Genomic DNA, 12,562 nt, shown 5'->3' with positions numbered 1-12,562 from the left:
TTTTGCACTTGCAGGGATGTGTGTACTGTATATGGGCATGTGTGAGGTGGTGCTACGTGGCGGTATGATGAGAATCAGCAAGGACAAAACGGGGTGGGCAGCCCGTGAAAATCAGCACACAGGGGGAAGCTTCATTCCAAACAGGTTTCAGGTTGCCAGGGGTGGCCAATGGAGTACAAGCATCTTTTCAAAGGCAAAGAAGAGGCTGTAGCTTTGGTATCCCGATTACATTGCTAAATAATGCAGGGATGAATACAAAATATGAATGAACTGGCTATGATCAGGCTCAGGCCGCTGGTGTGGTTGTCCGGCCACCTTAGGCTGCAACGCCAGCCGGACAGTGTGTCACGGGTTCGAATCGCTGGCGACCTTTACTGCAAGTCACTCCCCTATGGTCACTCCCCATCTCTGTACCCATTTCCTGTCAGCCTACTGTCCTATCAATAAAAGCCATAAAAGCCCAAAAATAAATCTTAAAAAAATTAACAATCACACTTGTGTGAAGTGAGGGGAGCTCTTATCATCATACATCATCATACCACATCACATTCTATGATCAGCCAATCAGCTGAGCACATTCCGTGCTCATACACACAAACACACAAAGCTGTGCATAGGATGGGCTAGCGTCCCTCAAAAAAGGCTATGATCAGAACACATTCCACTCAGGAACATAGACAACAAGGAACAAGGAAACTAAGACTGACTCCTTGCTGTTCTCTTGTGTTTTTACAGGAGCAAAGCCCAAGCCCTCAGGAGAGCAAAGATGTGGTGAGTGTCTGTCTGTCTTTCACTTCATTGAGCCGATGTTGGTTTAGAAAACAAAATGAAGTCACATGGCTTTTACCCAGCAATAATGTTTTTTTTGTATAATTAATCAGCTTGTCAAGCAGATGCTGGTCTATTTTCAGATGACATTTGTCATAGATACAGTATCACTATCAACTATCAAATCAATCTGGTGGCTGACTGTGAATAGGATTTAAGTTGGGGTTTGGCTATTGGTGTGTACAGTATATGACCTGGCCCAGCCAGCGTGCTTTCTGGTGGGTAGCGCATGGAGCAAGCGCTGTATAATATTGGTTCACCGATCTGAGTGCACCGATATTTACACAGATTCATCATTGCTGTGAAGCTCTCTTGTTTGTTTGATAGTTATAGATACACATATATCTGTATATATGTCTGCCTCTCTGTCTCTCTGTGTGTGTCTCTCTCTCTCTCTCTCTCTCTCTCTCTCTCTCTCTCTCTCTGATTTATGATAATGCACCATAAATCATCAAATTAGATTTTAAATTGAGTTGTCGTGACTTGGTGTCTGCCTATGTGGTACATGCACCATCTGGTTGAGCCATCGGGGCGTCCCAGCTTGTGTTGGTATTTGTGGCACACAGTAAAATCTGAAGTGTTTCTTTGATATCAAGATCTGTCTGTATGGGTCCATTTTTTACACTGAGTTAAATCGACACGCAGGACTTTGCTGTGTAATGGATAAGAGTCACGGCACCATTTCAGAGATGCAGTATAGTCGATGTTGGCAGCTTTGAAATCTCTCCTACTAGTACTAAAGAAATGACTTGTACAGTACATGGTGTACTAGTACTACTATATATGGAAATATACAAAGGGTAATGTAAAGTAAAAGTATATTAGAATGGCACAGTAATCCTCAATGTTAATTCTGAGAAAGTACAACATTTACCCGAAAGGATGCTTACAGGTCCATTTTTACTCCCTGAATTAAATCAATACTGAGGATTCAGCTGTGCATCATCTATATCCCAGGAATGGCGGACAGATTAGATAGATATATAAATAGATTACATAAAACATAAATTAACATGCGAAAGGAGAGTCAACATTCAACACAGGAACCCCAGCTGTTATAAAACCGGTTACCTTGCAGTTATGTGGACGATGTATGCAGTCAGCGATACCAATGTAGCCTATCCTTGATTTTGATTTGGTTTCTTAATGTTCCAAAGGTCTTTATTATTAGAGTTATATATTATTCAGGTTGCTTGTTTTTATACCTTTAAAAGACATGCAGTGCATACTCTGTTCTTATTTCTATAATATCCCTAGCCTCGGAAACCCAGACGTTTTTACTTCCAGGGCTAAGAGAACTGTAAAAGACGCACGCACGCACGCACGCACGCACGCACGCACGCACGCACGCACGCACGCACGCACACACACACACAAACACACACACACACACAGAGAGAGAGACAAACGCACACAAAGCGCCGCTCACCATGGTCACACTGGTATTTGGTCAAGTGCAATATCCAGTGGTTGGTTTTCTTGTTTTCCTACTTTTACTTAGATATACAGTATGTATGTACTTATGGATGATCTTATCTTTGACTACAGACCCTTTATATGCCTTGTGACAACATGACCAATGATGAACCTAATGTATAATGCTGCGGTATTTGTGTGAGGCTGCTATGTTGAAGTGGATGTGGTGCACTGAACAAAATGTCATTGTATTCCGGATACGACGACAGTGAACATCGAATCTCATTTGTAAAACCGCAATCCATAAGCTCCATCAGGTCCCATTTGAACCCACATCTCCCACATAGGAGAGTCCTAAGGAGACCAAACGTCTGTGTCGGAAGGATGGAATCCCTGCTTGGTCAGGGAAGACATTATGAGCTTCAGGCAGTACTACGTGCCAACCACTAGGTATCCTCCTCCATACTCAATATTTAGGGAGACCGCATCCATCCGTTGCAGATGAAAATTAGCATCACTGGCTGCTAAGTCCGGTGTATTCCGGACGATGTACATACATTATTAATTATGTACTGTATATTAGTAAGATTGTAGACCTGCTATTTTCAAAAGATTCTTCTACATTTGAAAACTTAAAACGAGACATTCTGCATAATTACTTTTGGTACTTTTGGTACATTTTGAGTGTTTCTACAGTATACTCTTTTTCCACCACTGCTGTTGTGACAGATTGTGTTGTGTGACTCCTTTCGATCTGAGAGACTTGGACAGCAGCCTCTTCAGAATATTTACAGAGCCAATGTGAAATCTTCCTAAGGCCTTCGAAGCCAGACTTTGAAAAATTCAGATTCCAATCTTGCAGTCTGTAGACACACTGGGGGCGTGGCCTAGTCTGTACTCATCCAGTCTGTAGACACACTGGGGGCATAGTCAAGATTATGTTTTTAAAAGGGCGCTCGCGACTTACAGAGTTACAGTAGCACAGAACGCACCGCGGGACATGGCCAAAGCATTTCCGGGGGTCCCCAGCCAAGAAACGTTGAGAACCCCTGGTGTAGATAGAGTGACCCGGGCTTGTTGTGCCGATGCACACAGCACACTTGGCGGATCCGTTTGAAATCTCCGCATGACCTGGTGATCTAGAGCACGTGTGAAGCTGACAGGCAGGGAGTGGAGCAGGAAGCACGGAGCGGAGCCTACTGCTCAGACCGGCTGTGCTCCATTTCTCCTGTTCAATTTTAGCAGTGGCACTGGAGGGAGGATGGGGGGGGGGGGGGGCTGGTGCGGTGGAGGGAGTGAAGGTATAGTGATGCTATGAGAGATGGAGAAGGGGAGGGCGAGAGATAGAGAGAGTCCTCTGCTCTCTGAAATGGAAGCAGAGCCTCCCTTGCCGATAACAAGTTGAAAGGGCATCAGATATAAAGCTGGAGCCTTCACTTTGCCACAACTACCGCCCGCTATAGTATAATAGCAGCACGAGTTTTATCTTCACGTCCTATTTGTTTCCTGCAGAGCATCTTGCAGCCGCCGGCACACTTTCGCTGACAAGGCACTATACGTACCAGAGCAGCTCTGTATCTCAGGTAGGGCATCTAAGCACGTGCACATGCAGGTGCACACACATGCAAGCAAGCAGGCGGATGAAGCCGGATGAACGCAACGCCCAGCTCCGAGACCTTTGCTGCGTCTTCTCTGACCATTATGGCAGGTGTAGTTGTTGTGATGCACCGGACAAACCGCCGCTGCCGCTTTTGTTGTTGTTGTTGTTTGTCTCTCTGTGACTTAAGCCAAGCCCCTCTTAGATAACAGGGGGCCGCGGGGGGGCTTCAGCAGCTCAGCTCATGCAACACGGCACAGCACTATAGTGCACGGCATCCATCGCGGTGATGTCAGCAGCGAACGCGCTAATCTCTGGGGGGGATTGGCGGACGGACGCTTGTCAAAAGGCATCAGATGCTAGCCCTGGACGAGAAGAGAAAGGAGCACTGCTGCCGGGGTTTTTATTTGCTGCTGTTGTGTGCTGTGTTCAGGACGGGTGGGGGGCTCGCTACTGCTCCTAGTATGGAGGAAGTGTAGGTGAGGAGGGGGAGGGATCTACTGGACCGGGCCGAGTGTCTGACGAACCAGCTGACACTCTCACTCCTCTCTCTCTCTCTCTCTCACTCTCTGTCTCTCTCTCACTCTCTCTATCTCTCTCTCTATCTCTCTACCTCTCTCCCTGTCTCTTTCTCCTCTCACTCGCCCTTATCCACACACCCACACACCCAGCCCTCCGTGGGGCTCGGGCCCTGAGACTACAGCCACCCTGCTTTTGCATTCCCCCCACCACCAGAGTACAAACAAGGAGAGCCAGCGGGCGTCTACCCTGCTCCATCCTCCTGCAGGAGCGAAGCCATGCTCTCTGTGGATCCCCACAATGGATTTATCCGCCAGGTATGCTTCTCCGGAGAATTGGGTCTGAATGTGTGAAATAAGTGCCACACATTTTGCCAATACGGTCAGTGTAAAGTTTAACTGTTGTTCAAGGTGTCAGATGGCTATGCATTCTTGTGTTCTCCGGATTCAAACTAATGTGTGCTGATGTTTAAAGTGTAAATAAGCTGTGCAGTTTTGTGATATTGGCATAGTTCAGAGAGTTAAGGTTTTGAGATGATTGTCAATGTCAAGCTGCTGTTGAACTTCACGGGTTGTTAATTAATGTGCCATTTCAGTGATGTTCGAACCGTTCGCCCCACTTATGACGGTTAGCAGGTTTAGTGCCAAGAAAATAATGCTGTGATCTCCTCCGGCACAGCCACAGTTTGGACGTGCTGTTGTACCGTATATGCCATGACGTTATGTTTTTGTATCGCAGCTGTGTAGACATACACCATCCCTGGCTGATAATCAGCTGACCTTCTAGTCTTTGACTATACTGTAAGTTTAGCAGGGATGTCATTACTGCGTGATGGGCATTAGTGGGAATCAGAGTCTTTGCTGCCACTTACTACTGCTGGATCCGCACACGGTTGGTTAATGCATTGTTAATGGGCTGTGGGGCGGATGCCTGCCTCCTGCGCCGTCCCGCTGATCAGCATGTGAGAGGTCCTGAGGAGGAGGCAGGCTGACAGATGGGACCTTCATTCTGAATGGAGGAGGGAGGGAGAGAGAGAGAGAGAGAGAGAGAGGGGCTATTACCCACTGTATTGACCTCATTGATCGTTGACGGAGACAAAGGAGAAAAGGAAGGTCGGCATCATTCTGTGCATCTGTGAGCATTTTGAGAATCCTGTGCAGTGAGCCAAGGGCAAAATTTGCGGGAACAAATGTGGTATTTTATTATAAGTGCTACATTAGGCTGTACTGACGGAGATCCGTCTCAGGTCTTTGCACCGGCATGTGGGATAGAAAACGCCAGTGGACCCTTGTCCGTCCACCGGGAGTTTTGTTAGTTGTCAGTCGGTCTCAAATCCAGGTTTTCCAGAATCCCAGAGCCCTGTCACCCTCTATTCCTGAGAGGTTCTATACATAGACACATTTGTGACTTAAGTAAAACTACTGCAATGTAGAACTACTTTGTTACAATTAAAAGTCTGTTAATCAAAATCTACTTGAGTAAAAGTACAAATGTATTGGTATCAAAATGTACTTAAAGTACAAAAAGTAGAAAGTACTCATTATGCAAAATGTGTCATTTCAAGTTATCAAATGTTGAAAGTTTTGAAAATAGAAGATCTACAAGCTCACAATGCATTGCATCGCGACGCATTGTGAGCTTGTAGATGGGCTATTTTCAAATGGCCAAAATGTATATATACAGTAGCTGAAGTGGTTAATGTATGTCTCGTAATAATAATCAAAATCTATAAAGTAACTAGTAACTAAAGTAGACGTAAAAGTATTGGAAATACTCAAGTCAAGTTCAAATACCTCAAAATTGTACTTAAGTAGGCTACAGTACTTAAGTAAATGTGCTTACGGTAGTTACTTTCCACCACTACCTAGTACCTACCTATACCTACCATGGTAGTGTGTCCTGTATACCTACAGTACCATGATGTCATATTCCTCCCTGCTGATGTCACTAATGCTGCTGATGCTGATCTCGCTACCATTGCCACGGCAACCACGACCATCTGCGGGGATCAGGGCCATGACCGCTGAATCCGCCGGCCAATCGCATACAGGGCTCATACAGCCATCCCATTAATCCCAGCCGGCCCAACCCCCCCCCCCCCCCCCCCCCCCCAACCCCCCCACAGCTAGGTACAGTATGAGCTTCAGCTACAGTAGTAGCAGTAGTACAGCAGTAGTGAGTTCACTCCTCTCAGGCTGATTAAAAACAAACGGGTAGATTTACTTTACGGATTTTGCCGGACTGGCATTTTTTGAATATTTTATTCTCCGTGCAAATTCATCAGACCAAGATGAGACCAAATTATTATAATTTGTATTTAGTTCAGTTAACTCATAGAACGCCAATGACTTCATTATCGCGTTTTTCATGATGATGGATGGAAATGTTTAAATTTCAATTTTAGTTAACTATAATAACCTTGCATCAGACCAACAGTTCCCTGCGTCATAGCCTTCTGGTCTAGAGGGGGCGGGTGCCGGCACGACAATAAATACAAATAAAAACAAAAAAACAGCGGAGAACACTGTCGTCCCCAAATTTGGAGCGATGTGCCTCTTCCTTGCGAAATACAAGGAAGTGGGCTTTCTGTATGCCAGACTTTCCAAAGCGCTTCCCCCATAGAGTATATAAAAGGATAGAGACTGAACTGGCGCGAAGCTCCGCCCCCCCAGCTATTCATGTCAGTGGAAGTTGCTCAGTGGCGTTTTGAAGCACCTGGAAGACTGCCGGAAGTACCGTCTCAGAACGTCTACTTCCGCATTTGACCACCAAATTTTGGTGGTCAAATGCGGAAGTGCAACCGAGCGCTCAATGTTAAAGCCCAGCTGCACAGGGTTTCCCGGTCATGAATCCACGGGTCCGCCTGTAGTCCCTCTTCCTACCACTAGGGCCCAGAGCTTCAACGTTGAATAGCCTCACTGGCCCCTTGGCTTCCCCAGGCCGAGCCGAATGTTAATGAAAATAAAAGCCTGGGTACCGAGGCTACCTGCGTCACAGATACCATCAGGGGAGAGATCATCGAGGAATGTACGAACTGGGTTGTTTTCCCCGCATGTCACAAAGAGCCATGGGAACTATCCTGGGGGAAGAAAGGTGGGCCTGGGTCATCATGAATCAAGAGATCAGTGATTTGTCCCGGGCGGAGAAAGCGGAATACAAAACCCGTGGGCGACGACATCGCCCGTGTGTTTGTTTTAACGCATGCTCCCCCTACGAAGCATAACATCGACAAGTAGGTAATATACCCGTCTAATGTTGCAGCTCCTCACTTTGTTATTCTGTCCATCGCCGCCTGCCCGTGGCGCACCTCTTCTCTCTCTGGCTGTGTGAGAAAGCCAGGCTGGGAGAGAGAGGACAAACAATACAAACTTTCGCTTTCACTTTTTGACTTTCACAGACTTAATCCTTCGTCAAAGTCAAAGTGTCCTCCTCGTTGATAAAAAAGCGCGGTGGAAAAACCTTGCTCTCGCGGCTGGGCAAGGCCTTGCTCACGCACGATTATCTTTAACTATGGCCAGTGGTGGAAAAAGTAATCAAATGTTTCACTTCTTAGATCAATACTGCAATATAGAACTACTCCGTTACAAGGGAAAGTTCGGAATACAAAATGGACTTGATTAAGTACAAAAGTATTGGCATCAAAATGTACTTAAAGTACTAAAAGTAAAAGTACTCGATCATTATGCAGAATGTCTCATTTCAAGATTTCAAATGTATACAAATCGTTTGAAAATAGCAGATCTACAAGCTCAAATCCGACCTAAGAGTGGACACCTTTGCTGCATGTCATCTCTCTGCTCGATATCTTGATGACCTTCGTTTTTGTGCATAGTTCCCATCATGTTATATTTCCAGCAAACATTAACTTTGATCTTTGCCAGGCGGCTTCATTCGTATACATTCTCCAAAGAGTGCACACTCTTCAGAGTTACATTTTTCAAAACGGCTTCTACCAGTTCAGCAAGACCAACAATATTTATTAGTTCATAATTAATCGCAATAACTACTGTAGAACAACTTTTCTTTAACATGTTAATTGTAAATACCTTGTATTTAATTGTAAACGTCAAATCACTAGTAAGTAACAGAGCTTATAATCTACGGTACTTTAACGGAGATATTATAGGATTTGTTTAAGCCATCCTAAAAGGTTTTCAGTTGACCCATAGTTAAAGATCCAGCTGCGAAAGAGCATTGGTTTCCAGAAGCCCCTGTAGGCCTAGACGTAGGTCACTCTCATTGCCGTCTGTGTTTATTTTTGGTCTGTAGCTATCATCTGAGAGTGAACCGCACTGTCCCGAAGGCCGAGGGCACACAACACCAGATAACGTGTGAGCAGGAATCTGCAGGATTACTTTCCAAATACTACAGCAGATGCTTTCAAAGTCGTACTTTTCAGGTCAAGAAAGGATACGCTAGAAACTGTGTGATAAAAGAACGGCGTCGGTGCTTCATTCAATTCTGTATTTGATATTGGTATACTGTATCTATCTATATGAACTTAACCCATTTAGGCCTGACCTCAAAATTAAAATAATATATATTTTCACGATTTTTCAAAAATAGCAGACCTACAAGCTCGTAAGCGCGCCACCGCTATGAGCTTGTAGATCTGCTATTTTTCAATAGCTAAATTATAACATAATGTTTAACACCAAAAGGGGTTCCCGCCCAAAATGGGTTAAGGCGTCTGCACTGTTTTGTTTTTCGGATTTTTAGCTGCATTTTTTATTTTTTTAAAGCGTGTCCAGTCTGCAAGGACCTTGAGACAGACAAATGCTGGTTCATTTATCCTTTGGATGGCTCATATTTCACTAGCCATTTTCAACTCATCCATCCTTTGGACAACCTATTCTAATTTCTTGATAAAAATAGACAAATGAAAGGCAGGTGATTTTTTTTAGCAGTGTAGCAGCTGTTTGTTGCCTGTGTGGAATATTAAATATAAAAACCTTCCTTTGTTGGTCATGCAGTAGTAGGCCATTGTTATGGTGTGCGCGTGCGTGTGTGTGCGTGCGTGCGTGCATGCGTGTGTGTGTGTGTGTGTGTGTGGGAGAGATGGGCCCATCAGGATGGATTACTCCATTCTCTCTCTCTCTCTCTCTCTCTCTCTCTCTCTCTCCCCACATCCTCACTGCTGCTGGTTCACTCTCATCTTACTGGTGGCCGCCACATGTGATTAGAACATCTACTGTAGGACAGATGCATTTAGAGCTGCAATCTGCAACCTGCAATGTCGCTATAAACCCAGGATTCAAACCAGCTTCTACTGTATGTCTCTATATACCCGCGATTCAACAAAACTCCTACTGTATGTCGCTATAGCCCCGGGATTCAACCAAACTCCTACTGTATGTCGCTATAGCCCCGGGATTCAACCAAACTCCTACTGTATGTCGCTATAGCCCCGGGATTCAACCAAACTCCTACTGTATGTCGCTATAGCCCCGGGATTCAACCAAACTCCTACTGTATGTCGCTATAGCCCCGGGATTCAACCCGGGTCTCCCACATGAGAGACTACATTTCTACCCCACGGCTTCTTTGAACAATACATTCTTATTCTACTGGCTGAACAAAGAGTATGAATCCATATGAATCCTTTAGGATTCATATGGATGTGTGTGTGTGTGTGTGTTTGACACACACACACACACACACACACACACACACACACACACACACACATACAGTATTATAAATTGTAAAATTGTTATATTAAATATCTAATCTATCAGTCCCCCCCCCCCTTCACACACACACACCCCTAGACCCAGCTGAATGACGTCAGAGAACGTGGAACTCGTTAGAAAGAGTGGGCCCAGACAATGGACTCAGAGCCTGCGGATCAACCAGGGATCCCAGCATCAAGAGGGGATGTGTGGCCATTGCTGCACATACTCACCGACTCAATAAGGACACGTCAACCTACCGTGAAAAAGAAAAGTCCAAAATCCCAAAATAATAAGCAATTCCAGATCGTAGGTTGTAGATTCAAGGACACCTGTTGTTCAGTGGCTAATCTCTGTGAGAGATTTTCACTCTTTCAGTGCATCATGTTTCTTGTGGGATTTGTTGTGCTCTCTGTGGGACAAAATGAAGGATTACTGAAGCCAGTTTAGTGTTGAATTACTCGTAGAGCAGTGGTTTGAATAATTTTTGTGTCCAAGAGAGCACAGCATTGGGCTAGTCAAAATCTCAAGGCACACATATAGCCGCAAATAGCCGATGTACAAGCTCACAGCGTGTTGCAGTGTGACACGTTGTGAGCTTGTAGATCTGTTATTTCTTACAATTTTAGAAAATTTGCTAATTGAAATAACAAATAATAATAAAAAACTGTCCTCGCGGATGTCCTTGATGGTAAAAGAGTCGGGCTTTGCATATTTTGGGGGGGAAATGGTGTCCAATGTATAGATTATTTAACAAAAAATCATTAACATTACCAGTTTCCAGAGACCAACTTCCTGCTAGCTTCCATGATATCCTAAAATAAATCAGCTGTGCTAAATCATAGCTGTTGAACATATAAGTAGATTTCTCCCAGACTCAAATCCAATAGTGCTTTAAGTTCAAGGCCCCATGTTGCTCTTTAATAAATCACTAAGGGTCACAGTGTGTGCTCATAGTTGTGCAAAGCATGTACATCCAACTCTTGCCCAATGAAAGCACCATCATTGAGGTAAAAATAAGATCTAATATTTTGTGTGGGGTTTTTTTCAGTATGAACCATCACGCTGTTAGATAATGATATATTGATGAGGAAGCTCTTAATAGGCAGTGGTGGAAATACTGTAAGTACATTTACTTAAGTAGTTACAGTACTGTACTTAAGTACAGTTTCGAGGTATTTGTATTTTCAATATCCAATACTTTTACTTCTACTCCACTACGTCTCAGATTCAAATATTGTACTTTTACTCCACTACATTTATTGGGACAGCTTTAGTTAATTTGTAGATTTTGATTATTTTTTTTAAATGTTTTTTTGTGGCTTTCGCCTTTATTTTATATTTTTAATGGAGGGACAGACAGTAGGCTGATAGGAAATGGGGAGAGAGATGGGGGGGTGACATGCAGTAAAGGCCGTCGGGATCGGGAGTCGAACCCGCGGCACACTGCTGGACTGGATTACCAGCCAAGGTGCCTGGACCACTGAGCCATGGCCCAGGCCAGATTTTAATTATTATTACAAAACAAAACATTAGATATACATATACATTTGAAAACTTGAAATGGGACATTCCGCATAATGAGTAGGCCTACTTTACTTTAAGTACATTTAGATGCCGATACTTTTGTACTTTCACTCAAGTAAAATTTGAATTCCCCAGTATTGGTACTTCTTAACTTACTTTTTTTACTTACTTAAGTAAAACATTTGATTACTTTTTCCACCACTGAACATAGTCAATGTATAAGCTCACAATGTGTCAGCAGTATATTTAGTCTTAGTTTTAGTCATTGTAGCTTAGTTTTTATTTTGTTTTTATTTTGTTTTCCCCAGTGAAAAAGGGTTTTTCGTCATAATTTTGGTCGACAGAATCAACACTACGGCTCTGTATCAGCAGTTGCTTTGATCCGATTGAACTGAAGGCAGATTGCAGCTTGTCGTGTCAATCCTCTTCATCAAGGGTCAGTGGCGCTCATCCTCAGTGGTGGAAAAAGTACTCAGTTGTTTTACTTAAGTAAAAGTATACTGCAATTTAGAAGTACAAGTACTCTTTGGTACATCTTCGTGATGTCACTGATCCCATGGCCCAAAGTCAATCTAGACCACCAGTTCTAGGCTAAATTGAAGGGGGGACTTTTTTATTATTTCCATACAATAACTCTAGGGTACATAGTTCATGTTGAAAATTAGTGGTATTCCCCTTTAAGACTGAGGTGAGGGTAACGACCTACATGGCCAGTTAAGACTGAGGCGTGGTCAGTTAAGACTGAGGTTAGGGTTAGCAACATACCTGGCCGGTTAAGACTGAGGTTATGTTTTGGGAAAGTTGGCGGCTGTGGCTCAGGAGGTAGAGAAGGTTGTCCAATGATCCCTGGGTCGGCGGCTCGAATCCCGGCTCCTCCTGTCCACATGTCGAAGTGTCCTTGGGCAAGACACTGAACTCTACATTGCCTCCAATGAGTTGGTCGGTGTGAGCTTACCACCATTGGTGTGTGAATGTGGGCAGTGAGGACGCTGGAGTCGACTGT

The 12,562-nt window shown here is 44.2% G+C and overlaps 1 protein-coding gene across 3 annotated transcripts in view; it reads left to right on the top strand.

The window, feature by feature from the left end:
• The window catches only part of LOC306917491 (sodium-driven chloride bicarbonate exchanger-like), an 89,311-nt gene that overhangs the window by 4,700 nt on the left and 72,049 nt on the right, over positions 1-12,562 (top strand). For all 3 annotated transcript variants that reach the window (XM_079495749.1, XM_079495751.1, XM_079495746.1), the window contains exon 2: positions 736-771. Coding sequence is in view for 2 of the 3 variants with exons in the window: in XM_079495751.1 (XP_079351877.1) it covers positions 736-771 (36 nt within the window). In the remaining variant the exon portion in view is untranslated. The remainder of the gene's footprint in view (positions 1-735; positions 772-12,562) is intronic.

Source organism: Electrona antarctica (assembly GCF_951216825.1).
Source record: "Electrona antarctica genome assembly, chromosome: 24".
In the NCBI taxonomy this organism is placed as follows: Eukaryota; Metazoa; Chordata; class Actinopteri; order Myctophiformes; family Myctophidae; genus Electrona; species Electrona antarctica.
Note: the sequence above shows the minus strand (reverse complement) of the source record. Positions and strands in the feature narration are given on the sequence as shown.